We start from the raw sequence: 23,836 nt of genomic DNA, 5'->3' as shown, positions 1-23,836 counted from the left end.
GTCTTAACTTAAACACCTCCAGGGATGGAGACTCTGCCACCTCCCTGGGCTGCCCATTCCAATGTCTAATCACCCTTTCTGTGAAGAAATTCCTCCTAATGCCTAACCTAAACCTCCCCTGGTTTAAGGCTTAAGGCTGTGTCCTCTTGTCCTGTCACTGTTTATCTGGGAGAACAGGCTGACCTGCACGTGGCTACAATCTCCTTTCAGGCAGTTGTAAGAGAGTGATAAGGCCCCCCTGAGCCTCCTTTTCTCCAGGCTGAACACACCCAGCTCACTCAGCTGCTCCTCATCAGATTTGTGCTCCAGACCCTTCACCAGCTCCACTGCCCTTCTATGGATTCAAGTCTGGACTTCTATCCAAGGTATTAGTTCGTCTAGTGAAAGATAGCATTTTTCTATAACCCTTGTCCTGAAATAATATCAAAGATAACATCAGACTTTAGTCTGGTGTTTAACTTCCATTTCTGCTGGACTCTATTACCCTCCAGCCCCTCTGCTGTATCTCTGTGTGGAATTGCATTGTATTTGGGCTGTGATGCAAAGCCAGTGTTAAGTATTCATCATGTTTTCTTCTGTTACACTTGATTTTTATTCTTTTCCTAGGAAATTTTGCCTGGCATTCCCCTCATTGTTATCAGACAAAATCCCCTTGGTTTTCTGCCTTTTATGTTGACCCCCAGCCCTTTTTATTTACTTTTCTCAGCCCTTGCAAGTGTTCTCTTTTCTATCAGAAGAGACAGCCCTGTGGCAAATGTCTTCTGGTTTCGGGTACGTGATACCTCTGCCTTTGAAGCCAGAGCACCCGGCTGCAGCCAGAGGCACCTCCCCTTAGCTGGGAAGTGGCTGTAGCAGTGTGTCTGCAGCACCCTGGCTGTTCCCTGCTCGCACAGCCGCCTCCACCTTGCAGGGATACATTGCAGGGAAGCAGGAGGTGAAGCCAGATGTGCAGTTCTCACCAGCGCTGCCAAAGACAGTATTGCTTTCTCGGCCTTTCTTCCACATCAACCCTTCCACTCATCTTTTTGCTTATAAATTCAGTACCTTTCTGTGCTGTCTTTTTTTGCAGCAATGCTTGGCACTCTTAGCAACACCAAATTGGACGAGCTGGCGTTACTGGGAAGCTCCAAAGCTGGCCCATATTCTGCTGCTGTAGACTTGCCTGCATCCTGCTGCACGCTGACCCATTCCACCCACACTGTGGGCAGTGAAACCCCATCACTGCTCTGCTGGAGCTGCTGAGCAGTCCCTGGCAGTGGAGATTTCTTGGATGTTACTCGAGTCTCAGCTGTGTTTTAATGCAGCAGAAGGAGCTTTAAGCACTATGAGACTCTTATTAAAGCCTGCTGCTGTGAGGCTGACATCTAGAAAAAGGAGCCTGAGAAATTGGATCCAGGCATTAAAAATCCAAGAACTTTGTTCACTGGGATCAGGGATTTTTTTATTACACATAGAGGGGTGGCACAGGGAGTGTACTTTTTTTTTTTTTCCCTTTCTAGTTTCCAATTGTTTTGCATTACTCACTGGTGCTGATTAAAGCCCAGCCCAGATTAAATACATTGAGGTGACTCCATTACCACTGTGTCAAGGAGCAGGAAAGTATAAACTGATCAAATGACACAATCACTGAGTCCAACAATGGGAGACCGTATTTCAGTCATCCCTAAGGTGGTGGTGCTTAGTGGAAAGGCTTGTGCAGGAGCCAAGAAAAAAGGAACAAAAGGTTAAGCCTGGAAGGGTGGAGAAGGGAGAAAGGTGGGCACAAAGAGGAACTGAAGAGCTGGCAAAGGGGTTTCAGCTTCTTCTAAACATGCAGTTTCATGAGAGCACAACTTGGATCTGTGTAGCTGAAGGTTTTAGGAAGCTGGAAGAATCATGGCTTTTATAATTTCTCTGGTCCTGACTAGTGTAATGGGGATGCAGAATTTTTTGTCTGTCTTTTGTGTCTTTGGCTTAGAGGATGCGTGCAAGTGATGCAGCTCCCAGACATGCACTTCACAGGACCAAGTAATTTCCATGGAACCAAGTAATTTCCAAATAAAGATATTTGAGGAATCAATGAAAGCAGGATGAGATGTTTGAAATAATTGAAAATTCCTGGCCTGGAGATGGCTGGGAGTTTTGAAAAGCTGGTGTTTTTGGAGCAAGCTAACTTAGCAGAACCAACAAGCTTTTATGGAAATTCAACCTCAGTTGAACTTCTGATTCTACCAGGGGAGATAAAACAGAGAAAGAAAGAGCCTGTGTGAACCAGAAGGTTAAGCTTAAGAGTGGGCCCATCTGGAGGTCAGGTGAGTGAGTTTCAGGTCTCCTTCCAGACAGTCGGCTGAGCCCGTGTCAGGATTTCTGTATGTAGTGGAAAAACTTCACCAGGACAGAATGGAAGAGGTATCCCTGAACAGCCTGTCTCTTAGAGCATTGCCCTGCAGCAGGAAGGGTTCCTGTCCTACCACCAGATGTACATGCACACATGCTCATATGTACACTCTCCTGCTACATATACATACATGGATTTTGGAGATTCTTTGCAGGCAATGTAGTGAGCAGCTGTGGCAGGGGGTGCACGGCGCTGTTTCTCTTTGGTTTGTTGCAAAGGTACTGCATGATGCACCTTGTGTCTGAGGAGGGTAGGTTGGCAGGAGGCAGCTGCTAGTGCCTATGTTCCTGAGTGCATGGAGATGCTCCCACAGAGCAGGGCAGGGCTGCCACCTGACAGAGAGCTGCAGCAGGCTCCACAGGCTGCAAAGGCTCCTTGTGGGAGGGCAGTACACAGCACAGTGACAGGAAAACAGGGTAACGTTTTTTTTAGGGACCAACTGGACACTGCATGGAGTTTTCTAATCAGGGTAGTCAGGGAAACAAATGAAATTTGCTGTACTGAAAAGACTGGAGGCAGGCTGCATGGTTTCCTTGCCTCCTGCAATGATGTAGCCAGTGATGTTCCCTCAATCTTCTGCTCTGCTGTCATATTTTATACTGTTTTGTTGAAGTCCTGTGGCTCTTAGTCCCATTTTGTTATTATTATTATTTTTCCCCATGTTTTTCTTGATGTATAATTTTCAAAGCACAGTGCACTATTTCAGCTGCGCTTCGTTAACCCCAAGCAGAGCAGAGGGATTTCTTCACATCCAACTGACAGCTCTTCTCTATCCTCTGCACTTCCATGTCTGGCTTATTCACAGAAGCCTGTGGCTCTGATCCTTTTTGAGGAACTAGCCCATTAGTGATTCCTTGTCACATATTTGTGCATTTTGTTGTCCTCAAACAATGTAAATTTGCATCTGTACGTGCTGAATTGCCAGCTTTTTTTCAAACCATCTATTTGCTAAACTATTTTGATTCCTTTTACCTATGCATTGGCACCTTATTTACATTTGGGATCTGCCTGTGTATTTAATACATCTTCTCTGTCCCATCCCCAAGCAGTAGTGCAAATATCTCATTGTTATATCCAGGACCAATATTTAAGGAACCTTGCTGGTATATTCTCCCACATCAGTTTTTGCATCCCTGAAGATAATGTTTTTCAGAGTTTATTTTCTGAAATGTCATGTGAAAAAGGCATTGAAACTCCCATTATCTTTCACAATATCTACTGTTTTTCTTCTGTTCACCAGGGCTGTTGTTGTGCTGAAAAAGGAGGAAACAGTTAGCAGTTTAACCATGAGTAGCAGCCACCATGAATTTGTCAAGAATAAATCATCTCTTTATTGTCAGGTAGGCACTTAAAAATCATCTGCTTGTTCCTTTGAGGGGAGATTGAAGTTAGTTTGTTTTCTTTTTTAAGATGAAATTGAGTTCTTTCTGGGCTCTTGGAGTTTTATCCATTACTTCCCAAACAAGATTGAGTCTCTTTGGGAATTTAAAAAATTAAACCAGTTTTTTTATTATAAACTTTTTGATCATTAGCAGCAGCCTAGTTACTTTGAAAAACCTAGTGTATCCCATGAATCCCTAGTTTAAATTCATGGTCCCTTGCTATCACTTGTGCTTGTTGTGTTTTCTGCTCTGTTACAGCTGGCTTTGGTAAGAACAGCAGGAATTCTGCATTTGTATCAGATTTCAGTCCTTTTCTCTCAGTCAGAGTCCAAGTCCTTCCTTTTCTTTTCCTCTTTCAGTTTAATATCAGGGTCCTAAATGCCATATGGACCCATGCGAGTTTCAGAAGGACATGCTGAAGTTTGATGTCATTATATGCAGATTCACTGTCATATTGAGATCAGAAATGCAGTCATGTCAGCAGTGAATCAATGCCCTTTTCTTCACTTCAAGTACTAGCAATTCAGGTCCTGGCTTAGAAACTTAGAAATTTAGTGTTTTATGCTTGGTCATACTCTAGTTCTTCAGTAGACATAGATCAGCATCTCAGGACAGCCCTCGTGCAGGTCACTTTTGTGATGCACTCACAAGCTCATGGGAGAGTTTCCAAAACGGTTGCTTGGTTTTAGTCAGTGCCACTGTTGCCTCACCTTTGTGAGCATTGGAGCAGCATCAGTGTTGTAAGACAGAGGAGGGAATGCTCCGAGCACTGACAATGAGTGTGGGGGATTTCCGTGGTATCGCGCCATAGTTTTGTGCATGGTCTGATGAGATTCACAGTCTTCACAAAATGGGAGAGCAGCTACAAAGAAAGAGGTTTAGAAATCTCATCCAGTTGAGCCATTAGGAAATCAGATGTGATAAAAGAACAGAAACAATTGCTGTACCCCAGGCTTACCATAAAACCTGCACAAGCTGCAAAAAAAATACAGATGTCATGGACCATGAAGTCAGGAAAGAAGGGATAGCTCTGATCAACATTCAGCCAGGCAAGAGAGACAGTCTAATGTATGTATAGTGAAACTGTTCTATCAGGATTTTAACTTGCTGTGATTTAGGGAACCGTAGCTGTAAAATGGGTTCCTGCATTAGACCTCCCAGGTTTTCAAGTTTCTTTCTCTTTCTACCAGTCTGTTAGCTGAGTTTTCAAAACAAGCCTGTGCATTTGAATTGAGGAATTTCTATAGTCTGCCAAAATTAAGTGGAAGATTTCTTTCCTTCCTCTTCACATTCCATCCCTGCCAACAATGGACTGTGTCATCTTTCTTATAAACACTTGCAGAAGTGCTTGTTTTAAAAGCTGTGCTAAATGTACCATTTTTCTGATTATTCAGCACTGATTCTGAGATAAGGGTCTTTGTCTGGTGTTTTAGCTGAGGTTTTAGGTGTCTCCCCTGTACCTTCATGGGGTATTTATTTACTTGTAGATCTTGAATACTTTGAATGTGATGGTTAATAAATAAAGTACATCAAATCCCTTTCAGGATTTGGGTCAGAGAGGAGGGGCAGGACAAAAAACAGACTCCTTTCTCCTTTCCTTGACCAGTGCCAAATAGCTCAAGCTCAAGTTAACCCAGGGGTCTTGGCAGGCAAGTTGAACATGAGCCAGTGGTGTGTGCCATGTACTAAAGGTGGCAGCTGTTGGGCAGAGCACTGCCACCAGGTCAAGGGAGGGGATCCTTCCCCTCTGCTCAGCTTCAGTGACGCACATCTGGACCAGTCTGGTTCTGGACTCCCCAGTATGATGAGACAGACATGGAGAGAGTCCAGCGAAGGACCACCAGGATGGTTCAGGCCTTGGAGCATCCATCAAACAAGGAGAGGTGAGAGCTGGGACTGCCCAACCTGTAGAAGAGAAGACTCAGGGGGATCTTCCAAATGCGTATAAATACCTGATGTGGGGGTAGTATAGAAGATGGATCCAGACTTTTCTCAGTGGTATCCAATGACAAAACAAGAGAGCAAGGGGGCACAAGTTGAAATACAAAATTCCATTTAAATGTAAGGAAAACCTTTTCTACTGTGAGGGTGATTGAACCAGGAGTAGGTTGCATAGAGAGGTTGTGGACCCTTCATCCTTGAGATGGTCAGAACCGAACTGGTCACAGCCCCAGGCAACCTGCTCTAGCTGACCCTGCTTTGAGTAGGGGATGTTGGACTACATGATCTTCAAACCTTCCTCTTCCCAAGTTCAGTTATTCTGTGGATTTGAAAACTTTCCATTGACTGTGGCAGTCATAAATTTGGCTTAGGCAAATAATTCATGCCTAGACCTGTTGTCTTCGTTCAGAAGTTCCAGTAAGTTTCTTTGTGTTTCCTTTAGTACTGGCTCCATGCCCTTGTCCTTTTCTCTGAAGTACTCTTGCATGCATGCAGAATTTTCCATTATTGATTTAATGGATGATTAAAAGCTATTCTACTTTTATTTATTTCCTAAAAGTCCCTTCCTTTATGGTCAGTCTTGGCTTCCAAATCCATAAGCTGTTATAGCCTTTTGCTGTATTTATATTATGCTTTTCCCTCTTTGACCTCTCACTTGCAAAGAGCTGGAGTGGAAATCCCAAACTTCAGGACACACAAACACAAAGTGGTATTTTCCAAACCTGTAGTCCACAAATGTTACTTGGAAGAGATTCGGCTTTCCAAATGTGAAGGATCTGCTTACCCTGGGGTCTGAATTTGTTACCTGCCTTGACTGTCAGCCCCTTGTGTAGATCAGACTCATCTTGACTCATGAGCCATTGCATCAGGAATTGGAGTAATTGCACCAATATGAACAACTGTGTAGCTACAGGTTGTACTGGTTTGGTGCATTGAAGCCCTCAAGATCTTGTTGGTGACTTGCAGGTTGTGTTGCCACTACAAGTGCTCCCAAAACTCTTTGGAGCTGAACTTTCACTGTTCAAACCATGCCTACTTGGAAATGGGTGTTAATGATGTGTTGATATATATTGAGTAAGGCATATTTTGAACCACATCCTGTTAGTGGACAAGTAATGGGATGGGGCTGGGTGTACTGGAGACTTGCTCTGTATTCTATAGCTGGGATTTTTTAGTCAATAAAGCTTTCAAAGGTGGTGGGGATTTGTGTTTTATTTATATAGTGCACTTAAAAAGTACATCAATGCATGGTCATTGTAATTATTTGTTATCTCTGAATGTGGGCACAGCCTTAAACTACAGCAGTGCATCAAGCCCCAGAGTAGCCTCTTCAGCCTGGGAACATCAAATCTGTGGCTGCCAAAAAATGCCAGTGGAGGTAATTTGCTGGTCCTGGCAAAAACTGGCTAAGAGAACTTGGGTACACAACCAGGGGAGGATAACAGTTCAATAATATGGAAAACTATGGAAAGGAGAGCCTCAATGGAGTCTGTAGCCTGTGACAATACAAAGTTTGTACAGGTGATCTGAGGCAAGATTTTTAGTGTATCCAGCTCAGGGCTTTTTCCATAACATCACAGGGTTGTTTCATTGGAATGACATCAAAACAGTTGCACTCTTTGCACAAAGCTTGTTCTGGTTTGTGTTAGCACCATCTCTAGAAACACTTCAGGGTTGCCCCTGCGTTGTCACTTAGCAAGTGACAAGGAGAGCTTAAACGAGTCAGCAGCCCTCTGCCTTCCTTAAGTAGAAAGCTGCATAGAGGAGACTGGAACTTTGAAAGTCAGTCAAACATGAGCCATTTTGTTATTAAGCCTTATAACAATACGAACCCCTGCTTGTTGAAGGCTGCCCAAAGATTCAGAACTGCTGAAGAGTTACACAAACCCAGCTTCTTATTATAGGCATTGGGGTCCTTTTCTGTGGGTGCTGGGAACGTTATGTGTCTCTCTGGTTACAGAAGCAACCTAAGAGATCAGTTTCGTGAACACCTGTTGCAAGTTGTTGTCTGTTCTTGGTATTTGTTTTTGCATTATTGCAGCAAAACAGAAATACTTGCAAGTACATATAGTGCAGGCATCCTTTTGGGGCTTGGCTCAAAATCTCTCAATTGCCCAGGCTATGAAAGAGGTCCAGGTATAGATTTTGGTGACTGCCTGATAGAGGTTGTTTGCAGCTGCTGGGGACACAAAGGCATAAGCTGACTGCAGGGAAGAGTAAAAGGTATCACTTGCCCGCCTTTTCAGGCTGTCAGAGTGGCTTTTACTGCTCAAGTGTTTCCCAACCTTGTTACTGCCCAGTGTGTGTAACAAGTGACATTAGTGCACGCAGGAGAGTACGGCAGAGGCAGGAGGGGAGAGTGTCCTCACACCCTTTTGCAACAACTCCACATTTCAAGTTCCTCAGCAGTGCTAAGAGGAAGTGGTTATTCAGTCTTGCTGCCATTTCAGGAAGATTAAAGCTCCAGTAAACTTTCCCTGAGAGAGTCACCTGGAAACCACAGAGGTAAAAATTAATATTTGCCCACTGTCTATCAAAGGAGATACCACCAGCAAGAAACTTAGGACAAGGTGGGTGCAACCTGAGTTGAGGAGAAAGGCCAGACCAGTGCAGTCCCCACTGCACAGGAGTTACCCTGGCCAGCACACACTATTTTCCCCCTCAGTGGTTATTGTTAGGAGTTGAAGACTGACATTTTGAAGGAGGGGGCGTGGTGCCATGCAACCGGTGTGTGTAGGTGCAACAAAACAAAACCTCAAAACAGTTCACAAAATAAGTTGTCGCCCATTCTTTGGGTGATGAGGTGGTTCTGCTCATCAGTTTTTTCCACTGTCCCCAGGACCTGTCACCATGCTGAGAGTTTAGGGGATTCCGTACCTGGTTATCAAAGGATGGATCTTGTGTGGGAGGGGAAGGCCTGCCTGCACCCCACACTGGTTCCTAGTCTCAGCCACAGACTTGATTCTCTCGAACACCCTGGTCTAGTCCATAAATTTGCCTTGGTGTTTCTTTAAAACAAATTCTACCTTATTCCCCTTTCCAGATCCTCTCTGCTCAGTGGCAAGTGCTCCAGAGCCATCCTCTCCATTCCTGGCTTGCACATGGCATAAACCTCCTGGGCTGTCAGAGACCCCTCCCCCTTGGGCTAAGCAGACCACCAGGCACCACCTGTGACCTGTTTATTTTGGAGTGTCTCTCTCTTGCAAGAAGACTGGCCCTGAAAAAGTGTAAAACCTCCCAGGTGCCACAGGGGAAAGTGATGATGTTATTGCTGCAGCTGAAATGCCTTTCAATGACCAGTCTTTAATAGAAGAGATTCTTGAAGAAGCAAGAAGGGCAGTTGCATGGTGCTTTTGGGGCCAAGCTTGGTGATTAGAGGCACTCAGCTGGTCTGGCCTGTGTCACAGGCTCTGAGTGACATTGAACTGATGGTTCAAGAACCATTTTTGTGTTTGACTGTGATTGGAATAGGGGAAAAGTGGGCTCTGATAATCGGTAAATGGACTGCTCAGGAGAGAGAGACTGGAGGATAGAGACGCCCCTTATGACAGCAGCCAGGATCAAAGGAAGATCCCTTTTCCTCCAGAGATGCCTGCTTCCCATCTGCCTGCTGCCATTGGGAGTGATACAAGCCCTGTCCTTCCACCTGGGGAGGTAAGAACAAGCCTTGCAGAAGGTGGAGCAGGTGCTCAATGCTGAGGTCAGAAGAGGAGCTGAGAATCACTGAATTAGATCTGCGCCACTGAGGGCAAGCTCAGGTGGTGGGAAAGAGGAGTAGGATGCTCTGTTAGAGTGTGCTCAGCTGTGTGTGCATGAGTCACTTCACATCCCACCGGGTCCCTCTTTCTCTTGGTAGGTGATATTTTTTCCTCGACTGTCTGTGGACCTTTGCATGCCTCTCTGGAGGTCTGAATTTCCCTGAGATGTAGTGATAGAGGGCTGATTGTTCTGTGGGTGTCTGAGCTCCTTTCTTTGCTTGTTTTCCCTGTTGTATGAGCTGGGATCAACTGGTCCAAGATTTGAGCATCTCTCACCTCCCCACCTGTGAGTCCTAAGAGAGATGAAGACCCTACCCTGTTGCAGCATGGTCTGAGACCTCCTTCCTGCTTTGCACTGGGCAGGAAAGAAACAGGGCTTTGTGAGTGGGACCAGTGACCCCAGTCACAGTGGGGCTGCTCCCAGAGCTGGTCTGGGTGCCTGTGGCTCTCCTCCCAGCCCGGGGCCCAGGTGGTGGGTGCAGGTGGTTGGCTCCTTTAAATTGCAGCTGGCACAACCCAGGGAGGGCTGTGGGGGCACAGCTGGAGGGAGATGACATCACCTTGCCCTCGCTGCCATCAAGGCACTGTTCCCATGGTGTAGCATCTTGTCTCGGCAGAGAAGGTAACTGTGTATTGCCCAAGTCCAGACTACTGTGGAGCTGAGAAAGTGACAACTGTTCTGTTCAGGTGTGCCATTTTGGGCTGTGCAGGGGAATTTGGGGATGGGGCTGAAGGAAGTCTGGCTGCAGCAGGAACCAAGAAGCTAAGCAGGCATGGGGTGTGCCAGTGCTGGCCAAAGAGCTGATGGGGCACACACCAGGCTGCCTGGTGCCCCTCCTGTATAAATGACCTGTGATATTTGTGTGTAACTAAGGTGTCTACCTGTGATTTAAAAAAAAATGCAATTGAAATGCTTTCTATATGAAGATAGATTTGACAAAGATTTGATGAGTGCAGGATGGTGGAGTAGGGTCCCACTGCTCTTTCCTCCCTCCCACTCCTTCAGAAATGAGAGGGTGAAAGCCTCAAGCAAGGTGAGCTCCTGTGACCCTGAGGAGGTGGGGGTCAGCATGAGCAGCCAGCTGCCCTGCTTGGCCCAGCTATCAGCAGAAGATGTGTTGGAATGTTGGTCTGGGGAAGGGTGGTGAGGCAATGAGTGTGGTTAAGTACACGCTTCTAGAAGGCACCAAAAACGCCCATTTGAAATCAGCTGTCTTTTAACCCCATCTGATTTGGTGCTCTCCACACCAGAGCCCCATGTGACATGGAAATACCTCAAGGTCCTGAGGGAGGCTGTTGGCCTGTATCGACACCTTACATCCTTCACATAGTGTGAAGTGTTCCTGCACCAGCAGCTTCTCACCAGCAAGTGTAAAAAGAGAGGTAAAAAGTGGACTAATGAGAAAGGGTGAATAATGCACTGAGCAGCAGTGGGAGTGGAGACACAAGTGCTGTGCCCCTTGGGGTGGTTAGTGCTTCCAGGAGCTCCTGTTTAAGCAGTTCCTGCAGCACCCTGTAAATCCCCACCTGACCTTGCTGGAGCCCTGACCCCCAGGACAGGCTGCTTCAGGGAATGCTTCAGTGAGGGTGCTGGGCTGTGCTCTGCCCTCAGAGAGGAATTTGAGGCATCAGGTTAGAAGGCAGGAGTGCTTAACCTTATATTCCGTTGCTCTGCTGAGATCCTGCTGAACTGACCTAGTGCTTCATAAGCATTTCTTACGCTTTAGGTTTTGAGCTGAAACACCCTCTGTGCCCCAGTTTATAGGTACTGGAGCATGGTACTATGAAATATTACTACAGCATACTTTGAATTCACATAGATTTTGTAGAAAAAGCATTTGAGACTTCCCTTTTTTTAGAATGAGAAGCACTGCTGTTCTGAGTATAATGGTGTGGCATCTTGTTTGGAATTTCCCTTGCTTTCTATATATACACATGCAGCAAAGCCACAGGAAATGGAAGTTTTAAAAAAAAAGCATAGAGCATAGGTATCTGCTTCTTGAACGAATTTTATTCTTGTAGTTGGTTTTATTATTAGTGAGCACCTAATCTTGAGGCATCATTTAAGGCTTATTTTAAAAGATATGATATCCTAAATCATCGAAGGGGGAAGCAGACCTTGTCTTAGAAGTTGCATGTTATTTGATAGACCTTTTAGGCTCTGTACTGCCCATGCTAAAGGAAAGAGCATTATTGTTCATCTTTTCTCCCTTGGGGCTTTAAGGGTAGGGACTGACTTCTGAGGCTTCTTGCATTTGTATTTTCTAAGATGCAGTGAGTCAGTGTTGCCTACAGCTGCTGTTGTGATTGTGTGCTAAGGGCCCACTTCTGCATGGCAACCAACATGGTTGTTAGTAAACAGCCTTTACTTTAAAATCCCGAACAAGGTACATTATAATTAGGTCCAGGAGAAATGAGAGCCAGCTGGAGATTATACAGTCTGAAAATCTCATTGCTGGTGAGGTGAGACAGCTCCTCAGGAGCTGAGTTGCCGTGGGCCTGGACTCAGGTTGGTTTAGAGAGCAAAACTGGGGGACAGTTATTTGGTGAAGGAGAAATTTTAGGAGAAGGGACTAATCATGAAGGTAATTGGACAAATCCATCTTGGCAGCTGTTAATATGTTAAGACACATTCCTGCAAGTCCCAGAAGAGGCAGTTATCCTGCTCTCAGCCTCTGTGGAACTGCAGTGATACCTCTGTCTGCCTTCTATCTGGTATTGGCATGCCACGGCAGTACAGGCAGTGTTCACCTGAATGAGAGATCTACAGAAGCCTAAACAGGCATTAACTTTGCCTGAAAACAGGCATTAACTTTGCCTGAAAACAGGGTTCATTTCTCTTGGATGCCTTTTGTTAACAATACAGCAAATAAGGAACCAAGCCACATACACAGTTTTTCTGTATGATTTCAAGAATCTCTTGTGTGAGGATGTGTTTCTGCAGTGTTACAGATGACGTGTTTCAGTGAACGAGTGTAGTACAAATGGATAATGAAAGTTCACAAAGTTTATGCTATTGAAGTTCCTTTCACTGTATGCAGTTACTTTCTTACTCATTATGCCTTTATTGCTTTGTTTTAGGAAAGGAGCTGGGTTGATGTTAACATTTAACCAAGTAAGATACTCCATTTGGACAACCATCCAACAAGAAGAGAGTACCAGTGTGAGACCAGAAGGAGCTTTCCTTAATTTAGAGGGTTCAGAATTGCTGGAAACTCACAACCACTTTCACTTCAGTGTTGGATAGTGGAGCTGACAGGTTTTATGCATTCTGGTCTATAAGTTGAAGAATGTGACTTGTGCAGGTAGGGGGTGGTGGCAGTTGCTGGGGATGCCTTGGTGTGTATGCTTTGCCTGGTGAGGAGAGGGCAGGTAAAGGTTTTGTAGTGTTTTATCAAGAGATCTACCAGTGAATTTGGTGTAAAAGTCAAAGCACTGCATAACAGACAGCTTTTCTTAGGAGCAATAGTTTATGGCCCATCATCTGAAACAAACATTTGCCTGTAAGACACTGGTAGTTCTTCATAGTGTAATGTTTCTTGATTAAGCCAGAACAAGAAAGAGTTATACTTTTTACCAGCTGGGGAAAAAAACCCAAAAATCTCAGTAAAGTCAAAGAGCTCTGAAGAGAGGTATTTTTGTACAGAGAACCAGCAGATTTGTCCTAGATTTATGCCACAGATAGTCAAATGCCAGTCCTCATTTATTGCTCTTACTGCATTATGTGGTAGCTTTAATCTGTGCTTGATCGGTAACTTCACCTGTTTGTTGGTCCAGTGTTGTCCTTGCTGTAGGTATATCCAGTTTCCCAGCACTGAAGTGCTCTCCTTCCCCAGGATTAGGGTGAAACTAACCACTGCTTTGACTGGGGACTAATTCACAGAACTTAAATCCACAAGGATAAGCACTATTAATTTTTGTGTACTGCAGATTCACCTATCTAATTCCTGCATCTATTTCTTATTAGACATTATTATTTCTTATTGTAGGTCAGTCTATCCAACTCTATACCCACAGGGATTAGCATCAGTGGAAACCTACAGCAGACTTCAGCTTCTGATATATATTAAAGCAGTCATCATCTCAATGCAATTAAAAAAAGGTACTGCCAAGATCTAACTTACTTTACTGTTGTGTTTTCTTAAGTGTCTTCTAGTGTGAGTCAATACAAAAGTCAAGTCCCTATTTTGCTGTATCAATCACTGGCACTACAGTTTACATCTTGATGTACATTGAAGCTGTAAACCAGGCTTGTCTAATGAGAACAGTCAAAAAAAGTAAGATTAGCTTATGCCACAGGAAGTTTAATCATGTTTCTCAGCTTATATTCTCTGGGCTGCCTCTGATCTCTAAGACCTTAAAAGGCAATGTAAAAAATGGTCACTAAAAAAAAGAGAAAGAAATAAAACTTTCTGCATGTTTTTGCATGTTGTGTTGGGAAGAACAAGCTAGTAGTGAATCACAGGACTGCAATCAGTTGTAGATTAGGTTAATAGCAACCATTGCTGCATGCAAAGGCCTAGGCATTGCTTTTGGTAATATCCCACAACAGTGGCATAAACCATCATCTTCTTTTGGGGCTGCAACAGGATCCTGAAAAGGAAATATCCAGAAAAATATCCACATTCCTCCTGAAGTGTAGAATAGGGAATGAAGCAAAGCAGAGGACAGGAGTGTTGTTACACTAAGCAAGTTTTCTTTAATTATGAAGTGTGATGGTTGCACTAGACCTTTACTTTCTATCCCCTCCTTAACCCCTGCTCTGACACAGTGAGAAACACGTGGAGCCAAGGCTGCAAAAACCTCTTATATTTGTACACTTTAATTGCTGATACTCTTCTCAAAGCAGTCCCCTACTAGATGTTAAGGTTCTCTCCAGTGCAGACAAGAAGAAATTCAAGGTAGCACTGGCATAGTCACATGTGTGTGGCAGGGTAGGGGGTTAAATGTCTTCCTGTGCCTCTGAAAGGTCAATCTTCTGCTCAGAGATGAGGAATGATTTTTTTTTTTCAACATATTTGAAAATAGTCTGAGAAGCTGGTTATCACTGAAGTAATGAAATAACTCATATCTGAAACCATGACATTTAATTAGCCCTTAGTGTAGTTACTGGGACTATTTCACATTTAAATACTTACACCAAAAGAGATGTTTTGACCCCTTTACTAACGTAGTAAAGCAAATGCACAATCATTTTTATTATAAAAATAATCCTTACGTCAAATAGGAATACAATCAATAATTACACAAATATACATTTACAAATCTGGCACAGAAAATATAAATATCCCTGTACCTTGTTTCTGTGCAAAAAATGCAGACTGGTTTTAAGTCAATAACCAGCCCTTTTATGTTTTCTTCACTTCTTCTGATTTCAATTAAACAGAAGGATTTTCAGATTAGATGTCTGAAAGTTCAGCCTCAAGAGTCAAGAAAATACTTTCACTTTTAATCCAGATACAGCACAGTAAGCTTTTTTTTATCTTCTGCCAAAATGTTCTTCAGCCTACATTTTTTGGAAGAGGAGGAAAATTTCAAGTTCAGTAATTTTTTTCACAAGCCATCAGACTGCGGTAGAGAATTAGATCCAAATAAAGTCAAGCTGCGCTCTGAAGCTGAACTACCACCGTAGGTTTCAGTTTAGTTTGTAGTAGAATCTGCATTACACTTGCCTTCCTTGTAGCTGTCAAAAATAATTCTTCAGAAAAATACTTTGCTTTCTCTTGAAGCCTTTCACACAGTCCAAGAGAAGGCAAAATCAAGCAAGAGGTAGGTATTGTTCATCCTCCTAATTTCCCAGAGCTCTCCATTTGAATTATTCTCTTTTAGGACTGTAGGAGATATGTATAGAGCAAGTTTTATGTCTATAAAAGTAGTGATTAACTTACACCCCTCACATCCTGTGGTCACTGACAACATTCAGCAACATGTTTGAGGAATTCATCACTGAGTTCATCACTGAAAAACCTCATGCAATGAGGGCATCTGAGTTCACCCTGTGCCCTGCCTTCAGATCCCAAGTTTCCATTATCCCCAGGAGGAGAAGCTTGTTCAGACTGTGAGTTTGTTCTTCTCGTGCCTGTCTGGCCCGGGCTGTTGCCTCGTAGATGTTCGACATTCGTCTGAACGTACAAATTATTTTGGTTACCAGCGTGAACTCTGAAATGACTACTTGTGTCTCTTGAGTCCTAGAAAGAGAAAGGAGAGCTCTTGAAAAAGATGCAGTAAAAGTATATTCTTTAACAGGTGATATTTTATCACCTTTATCTGAAACACCACTCAAATATTTATCAGAGGACTTGTAAATAAATTATTGATCAGTTTTTTCAGTGTTAATATAGTTGTAAAGAAGGTTTGTAGAAAACACAGAGTACAGCCAATGTGCTACTTTAAAGATGCCGAGAGTTATGGCTGTCCTCTGCCTTCTAAGAATTCACCCTTACTATGTTGATCCAAAAGTAGAAGGAAAATGGACTAGAAAGGGGTATTACATCTGAACTGGGAAGCATCTCCACCAGAACTGACTATGAAATAATCTAAGTTTTTGATAGCTGCACTGAGCTGAAACTCTTTTAGAAATACTAAGATATTTTTTAAATATATTTAAAAGTATATTTTAGTCTTCAGTCCTGTTTACATGCTTAAATTAAAAAAGGAGCATGCTGCTTTCTTACCTGTCTTCTTGCTAGCTGGTGTTGCAGACATGAAACTTCTGCCTGAAGTTCTTGTATTTTACTCTGTGCTCGTTCTCTGTCTGATCTCTCAGATGTGAAATCATCTTTATAAACCAGGACCTGAAATTGAATTATTACGTTAATATTTTATAAATTAGAGCATTGGCAGGTTAGATTGAAAAGCTGAGGCTATGATTCCTTGGTTACCTATTCCCAGAATCTCAGTATTATCTTCTCTATCCTATCTGTACTTCAATGCTGTTTGTATTTCTTTTACAGATCTTTCATATTCTGTATTAAGGCCAGCAGAACTGCATGGGGTTCTTTAAGTAGTAAGGTTTCCTTTAAATCTGTGTTGTTAAGTATCTGTATGGCCAAATGTCCAAAAACAGGCAAATGTCAAAAAAAAAAAAATCCATTTCTCCCCCTTGGACTTCAGTGGTCTGGGAAGACACTAAGAATTCCCATCTCTAGGAAAAAGAAACTTAATGACCTGTTGCTCCAGCATTTGTATGCGCTCATGATCTCCTTCACTAGCCTTCTTCATGTCTTCTAGTTCTTTCTTGGTTTTTATGCACTCGTTCATTTTTTCTTCCAGTAGCTTGTTTAACCGGAATATCTCCTTGTGCATCAGGTCAGAATTCCTTTGTGCTGAAGTTCCACCATGGTGCTGCTCCAGCTGTGACTTCATCTCCTTCAACTGCAAGTGGAGTCGCTTCACATACTCATCCCTACTCGCATCGTACTTCTGCCATTTTGCATTTAAATCTTCCACCTGAAAGTTTATCCAGGAGAGGCATGAAGAACAGGAGGACACAAATTTCCAAGGTTTTATAGGCTGTCTATTTGTGCAGGACCAAAATTCTCTAGGGGATAATGCAACATGCTGACTCGACCCCTGAGGGTGGGTAAGTCACTGTACAGGAGAGCAGGAGATGGTTGTGCAGACTCTTCATGGGCAGCCTTCCCATCTCCCAGTCCAAAGGGACAGTATTAAATAATATGGAAAGGGAGCGGTTGGTGGTCACTCTGGGCCTAGTGCTGTTCTTCTGGGTTGGAATACTGATCCATGGAAGGAACATGAAAATTTTCTTCTGCACTGTGTTTTTAACAACAAAAACCCACTATGTTAAAAACTATGTAGCAAATTGTTCTTAGCTAAGGGAACAAAAACTATGTGCCATGTTGAAATGACTAAGAAAAACTGTCTTGCATTAAACTGCCATTTAATTAGATTAACCAGACCTTATCTATTCCAAATTTACTCTAATTTAAAATACTTAACAAATATTAATCTGTAACAAAATGAAAGTACTCACGTGAGCTACTTTTTGTTTTAACATCCTGTTTTCCTCTTGTAGGTTGCAGATAAGAGCTCGAAGTGAAGTTTCATTGTCTAAAAGCTGTAATTTTCAGATAAAGTTAGATGTTACTTTAACTTAAAAATCTCAGATGCTGTTTGGCTATACTGTGAAACTGGAAGTAATGGGGTTTTTTTAAGTTATGTGTAATGACATACATCTAGGTCTATTTATTCCTATATGGTTTATTTCTAAATATTAATAGTATACCCTACAACTTTTATTATTAAGAAAAGCAAAAATGTACTCTGTTTCTTGTGACCTTGGTACTGCTTTTAAATAGACCTGATGACAACAGAGTTTAACAGTTTAGACAAACTCCTTGGAAAACTACTACTTGTCTGGAGTGGGAGAATGCATGACAAAGGCACAGATATGCCTTCATCTTGCTTTGTTATTACTGTCAATTTTGGCCAGTACTAGGAAGAAATTACTGAGGGGAAAAAACCCTGCTTGCTATATAATTGACTAAAATGATACCTCTTTTTTACAGTTGTGACATCTGCTTAAAAAAACCCCAGTGTACATGAGTAATATAGAACACTTTTGTGTAAAATTCCCTAGAATCAGCTAGTAATGGCATCTGAAATTTCTCCTCTTCAACAGGGAAGTCCCCACTGTACAAGGTTAGCTTCTTATTACATATATCAAAGTCAATCAAGTTTCCTGTCTATCAATTACATGTTAAATATGATAATGCCAAATGCTTCAAGTCCCTTAAGAAGTCCTTTTCTCATCTATCTGCTCAACCCCTATTTCTAACAAGTAACTTTAATGTGAATAAATTTTCTTTGGAAACACTGCTGGAATGTTTGACAAAGCAGACCATGAGCATGTGTAGAGTTCATCACAACAGCACAGATGAGTGGTCATGTGAAAAACAGCATTACCACCATGTAGCAGTAAGAGAATAAGTCAGAATTACTCTTTTTCGTGAGAACTGTCTGTAGCACCCTACTCAATACTCTGATCTGTTACTAGAGGCAGCACTGCTAATGTTGTTTCCTTATGGTATTTTAATGAATTACCTAATGACTCTCAGCCATCAGGACTTCAGGAACAACAGAACAATGATCTACCTCTGCCCTATGCTGAGAACTTCAACTGAAGCCTCAACAGCCATTAGCAAAGTACACCAAAAGCCAGGTGTTTCTTTGTGCCCTGCAGTAGCATTTCTGGCACTGTCCTATTATAAAGCATTTTTTTTAAACATCCCTCCCAAAGAGAAACATTGCCCTGCACTCAGAGGCTGGGGGAATCCCAGAGCCAAAAAAAAAAAGGTAAGACACCTAGAGTCATATTCCCCAAACCAACTTTCTGTAGGTCTGTACTACGTGTGCAAAGCCAAATCCTGATCTGAGAAGACCACATGTTACGGAGTTCTTAATATAAATACTACTTTGAAATATCTCTACTTTGTTTTGTGATTTTGATGCTTAAAGAAGTAATCAGGAGAGATCGGCTTCAAAATCACAGCACCACCTAGTGCTGCACAGAAGCAGGGGTACTACAAGGTAGGTACTGTCCCCGTGTATAGAGGAAAGAACTGTAATTGTGGCATTGCTGAGGTTGGATGGAACCTCTCTAGCTCTCCTCTCCAAAAAAAGCCTCTGATGATGAGATGGCCAGAGCTGAAGTGGTAGACAAGTGGTTCCATCCCAAATTTCAGATGCGCTGAACTATTTACCATTGCCATGGCTGTCTTAACACCCTACATGACATTATTTAAAGGCTGTTTCTCACCATTCCCCAGTTACAGCTATTATAATTAACACCTCAGAAGCTAATAAGACTTTAAAGACACATAGTAGCTGTAAGAATACCTGATTAGATCTTTCTGTAGGTATCTGGTCATCTGAATTCCCCTTCTCTTTTCTTTGCTTCTCTTCTAGACATTTTGCCAGATGTTGACACATTTCTGCTGTGGATGCTAATTTGCGTTGAAGTTGGTGAGTTTCATCAGTGAGTGAACGGCACAAAACATCACTGGTGGCCTGAGCCTTTTCCCTCTCTGCCAAGGTCTTCTGCAGTCGTAAGATTTCTCTCTCCTTTTCATATGGAGGCTGATTTATCATCTGCTGTATCTCTCCATTTTTCTCCTCGAGCTGCTGATTCAACTTCTGCACTTCCTAAACAGAGGGGGAAGGGAAGTTATTTAAAAGCAAGAGCCAAAATATGTCTGACTTCCATATTGCAGTAATTCCTTATTGCTCCTGTACTCATTGCAAAGTACTGAAAAAGTAGAATAAATCCATTTCATTTCTGTATGATCACAAGACCTTGAAACTGATGGATCAATCAATCAAAACTGCTCAGGCAGCCATGGAAACACTTTCTAATCAGTAGAATGGAGGAACAAGCAGCAAAAATTCAGGAAGATTTTATGACTATACAGCAGCAACAAAAACAAGAAACAGAGTAGTTTAAAATTAATAACTGTGGAGACTGAAAAATATTTATTGGTCCCACACACTAAATTATCAGATAATAGAGATTTTTGTCAAAAAAAAAAAGAACTGAAAAGTCATCAAATCCAGTGAATCCAGTGAAGTGTATTCACTGCCTGGCACTGTCACAAGGACAAAGCAGAGGTAGTACACAGAGCAACTTTCCCACCTAGGAAAGGATGGGAATGGTAAGGTAAGGACAAACAAGCAGAAAATAAAATCCATGTGGCAGCAGAGGCTTTAGTTTGGCCACAGCTGACTCCCAGGTACATGAGGGGGTCTGATACACCCCGAGGAAGCAACTTGTTTCTACATCTCCTTGTCCTGTTGGAAGCTCTGTGGGATCATCCACACTGCATTAACATCTCTGTAGGTGTTTTGAGAAGGAAGAGGTTTGCTTGGTGACTGGAGCAAACCGCCTGTAGTTCCAATGCACCTGAAAGGCACTGGTCCTGACTTTGTGAAAAACAAGCTGGACTCCACACCCTCAAGAAGGAGCAGATGCTGGTACTAGAAACCTCTGCAGCACTGCTCCTCCAGAATCCGGGATCTCCGGATGCCAGTGGCAGACCATGAGACAGCTACAATCTCAGCTCTACCATTCCAGTTCTCAGGAGTGCTAACAGAGCTGTAAACCACTGGGATCACCCATCTTTGCCAGCACACTGGTCTCTGACTTAACAAAAATGTCTTTTTTATTTGGTTATTATTTAGTGCCAATTCTTTTGGTGTTCTGATTGGGCATAACATTTTATTCTTTCAATAAATAAATATTAATGTTTAATATAGATAAACAGCACTTGTTCTTATTACTGACATTTAAATTCTTTAGCATCATGCTAAATGCTAAACTTCCCCTTTAAAGATATTCAGCACCAGCCTTTCAAATATGTTCAGATACCACAGGTTTGTCATCTGTCTGCAAAGTGTCAGTGAGATCATCTCTTATAATAAATTTTCAAACATTAACTTTTTAAAATGTATTTTAGGTGAGTGTCATATATTGAAAATGTTTTGTATAAGCATTAGGTCAAGAAATTACTTATGACAAAAACACTTGTTTCAGTTTTAAGTACTGCTGCTCGGTTTGGAAATTACTTTATACAGCTTCATCTAGAAATAAATGCTTTAAAAATCTTTGAGTATTTCAGACTGAACCTGGGAAAGTCTTAATGACAGTAACCAAAGCAGCACTTGTGCTAGATGGGGAGGGATGCCGTTTTGAGACTTCTTCTGTCAAGAAAGATACTGATTTCCCTAATCTCTCTCCTCACAATCCAGTCTTGTCAGTTACTTCTTCAAATATGAATGTGCTACCTTAGTGTCAATACAAAAATCCATTTCTAAGAGCACTTTAAACAAACCACTTCTATAGAAAAATTGGTGGCATCAGCTGATTATCTTTGAGAATGAAGTTGTTGCATCTGCTAAATTCAGGAAGTTTTTTACTATTTTTCTTTCTCCTTATGAAAATGGTTGCATGAAGATCTATAGTGTCATGCTAAGCTTTTGGTTTAGGATTTTATAGTTTGCCTTTTGATCTTAACGCAGGGGGAGCTACCATTGGATACAGACGGGCGAGTTGCTTTGGGCACCTGGGGATGGAGCAAGTCTTGTCAAAGGCAGCGGCATCGCTCGGCGGGGCTCAAACCCTCGCTCAGCCCCCGCTGTCAGCGCTGGTTCCTGCGCGCCCCCAGCTCTTCCCAGCACCCAGCGAGCGCTCTGGGGGCAGAACGCCCGCACCCTCCGTTCCGCACCACCACTGGCCCTACTGCGCTCAAGGCCCTCGCTTTCTAGGGAGCAGCGCAGAAAGGCGCGGTGATGCTGCGCCGCTCCCTGCGCACCCTCGGCTTTACCTGGCTCAGCGCCTCCACTCTCCGCGCCGAGAGCCGCTCGCTGTCCCTCAGCTGCTCGCGGGCCTGCCCCAGCTGCTCCAGCAGGCTCTCCACCAGCGAGCGGGCCGGCTCCGCGCCCGCCGCCGCATCCCCGCCCGGCGCCGGGGGCAGCCGCTGCTGGGCCAGGCTGCCCCGCAGCTCCCGGATCGTCGCCTCCTTGGCCGCCAGCTGCAGCTGGAGGTGCTTCAGCTGCTGCGCGGACTCGTGGTACAAGGTGCAGAGCGCGTTGTACCGAGGCACTTTATTCTTCAAGCTCCTGTTTTCCCGGTGCAGCTTCTCCAGCGTCTCCTCCACCTGCCTAAACCGGGTCACCAAGGGGTCTGTGCTGCCGGCCTCGCTTACCGAGCACATGGCCGGGGCAGGTTCCTTCTCTTCCTTCTCCAGGGCGAGCAGGAGCCCGGACAAGTGCATAAAACCCCGGAGCCGAGCAAGGCCGAAGCAGAAGTTTCACTCTTCCGCCTTCACCGCCGCGGGAGGAGGCGGCCGCTCCCCTTTAAGGGCTCGCAGGACCCGCCTGTGCGGCGGCTTTTTTCTACAGCTGGGGCCGGGCCGCGCCGAGCTCCGCCCCCGGGGAGAGCCCCGGACGAGCAGGGAGCGCTTTCCCCCGCGGCCAGCGCGGGATGCGACCCCGGGGGCAGCGCTGCCCGGGGAACCCCGGCAGGGGCGAGCGGGAGAACCGGCGCTGGGGGCGGGAGGAGAAACCTGGGGGCGAGGGAGAGGCGTGGGGCGAGCGGGAGGCTCCGAGGGCACGGGGGAAGTCCCGGCTGAACGGGGGGAATGCGGGCAGGCGGCTGCAGGCGGGGCTCTGAGGGGGAGAAGGGGTCCCGGCGGAGCGAGGGTCCCTCGGGGGGCTGGCGGGCGGCGCTGGCCCCGCATTGCGAAAGCCCCGGAGCGCGGCATCCTTCCGGCGCCGCTGCGGGAATTCCCGGCTCGGAGCGGGACTTTCCCCGCTGGCGGCGACCCCGGGGCTCTCCGCTCTACCCGCGCCGCCTGCCCGAGCGGCCCCGGGGCGGCCGGGATGGAGCTCTCGCCTCTCCGACCGATCCCGGCCCCGATGCCCGGGGCAGCAGCAGGAGAAGAAACACCCAGGAATCATCTGTTGGTGTGTCTGCATCGGTTGTGAGGGAATGGCTCCAGACACAGGCAGAGAAGAACATCCCTCTTCACAAGCCGGGTACCTGTGCAGGTATAGAGGAGGAACTTCCTTAGCAAGGACCTCGAAGAGAACAAAATCTTCGGTCGTCGAAATCAGTATCACCAGCCAGTGTTTATACTCTCAGGATGAATCGATGAGGGCAAAACTAAGTGGCTGACACTGAACAAACTAGTGCCTGCTGGGCGCCCTTGCAGTGGAGAACTTTTTTATTGGCGACGTAGAGACAGAACTTGTTAATTAAGAATATCCCTGTCAGAGAGTAATGCTGCTGTAGTATTTCTCATAGGAAGAGGAGAGTATGATAAGCTGGACTGAGAGAAAGCATGGTTTGGATTGGTTTCGTTATGTCCATGCTACCATTCTGGTGGAACCAGCTGGGAGGAAAAAGCCTTAAACCAGTACAAAATTAAGACCCAGGTTGCATTTGTTACTATTTGCAATAGTGTTTATTGTGTGTACGTGTATGCATGTGCATCATAACATGTACAACGTGGAGCTCCATGTGTGCACACAGCCTTAGTACACAAGGTTCAGCACAATCACAGGAGATGTTTCTGGGCCAAGTGCCCAAAATACAGCAAGTGAAAATCACCACATGCTACTGGTGGAGGCAGCAAAAAGAGAAGACTTTAGATAATGTGTTAGAAAGCAGCCTCCTGTGTTAGCAGGTCTCAGGGTAAAAAGACAGCAATGAATAATTTGTGTGGAAGAATTTACAGGAACAGGAACATGATGAAAGGAAAAGAGTGAATTTCAAAGCTGAGACTGTCAGTTGCACTGGTGATGGATCAGAAGCCTCATGATGCATATGAAACACAAGATAGAATATTTCAGCCTTTCATGAA

The 23,836-nt window shown here is 44.2% G+C and overlaps 1 protein-coding gene and 1 long non-coding RNA gene across 5 annotated transcripts; one reads left to right on the top strand and one right to left on the bottom strand.

Annotated features, from left to right (window-relative positions):
* Positions 1-270: 270 nt before the first annotated feature.
* Positions 271-21,079, top strand: LOC121676677. Of its 2 annotated transcripts, none has more exons than XR_006020531.1 (4): positions 271-365; positions 3,618-3,717; positions 12,540-13,560; positions 16,767-21,079. It is a non-coding gene; the product is annotated as an uncharacterized LOC121676677 (long non-coding RNA). The 2 variants fall into 2 exon arrangements; XR_006020530.1 differs by having other exon boundaries at positions 8,744-13,560.
* TNIP2 (TNFAIP3 interacting protein 2) lies at positions 14,633-22,344 on the bottom strand. Of its 3 annotated transcripts, none has more exons than XM_042053495.1 (6): positions 21,797-22,343; positions 19,317-19,622; positions 17,452-17,535; positions 16,626-16,907; positions 16,133-16,252; positions 14,633-15,646 (listed from the first exon to the last, which is right to left on the bottom strand). In XM_042053495.1, exons 1-6 carry the CDS (start codon positions 22,244-22,246, stop codon positions 15,365-15,367), a joined length of 1,524 nt encoding a protein of 507 aa, XP_041909429.1. In that variant the 5' UTR covers positions 22,247-22,343; the 3' UTR covers positions 14,633-15,364. The 3 variants fall into 3 exon arrangements, with proteins under 3 accessions (XP_041909429.1, XP_041909432.1, XP_041909431.1); XM_042053498.1 differs by having other exon boundaries at positions 22,178-22,342; XM_042053497.1 differs by lacking the exon at positions 16,626-16,907 and having other exon boundaries at positions 21,797-22,344.
* Positions 22,345-23,836: the final 1,492 nt, after the last annotated feature.

Source organism: Corvus kubaryi, unplaced genomic scaffold (assembly GCF_017639235.1).
Source record: "Corvus kubaryi isolate FWS band 111438036 unplaced genomic scaffold, C.kubaryi_AGA036_p1.0 split1-131, whole genome shotgun sequence".
Taxonomy (NCBI): Eukaryota; Metazoa; Chordata; class Aves; order Passeriformes; family Corvidae; genus Corvus; species Corvus kubaryi.
This window is presented reverse-complemented; position numbering and strand designations above follow the sequence as displayed.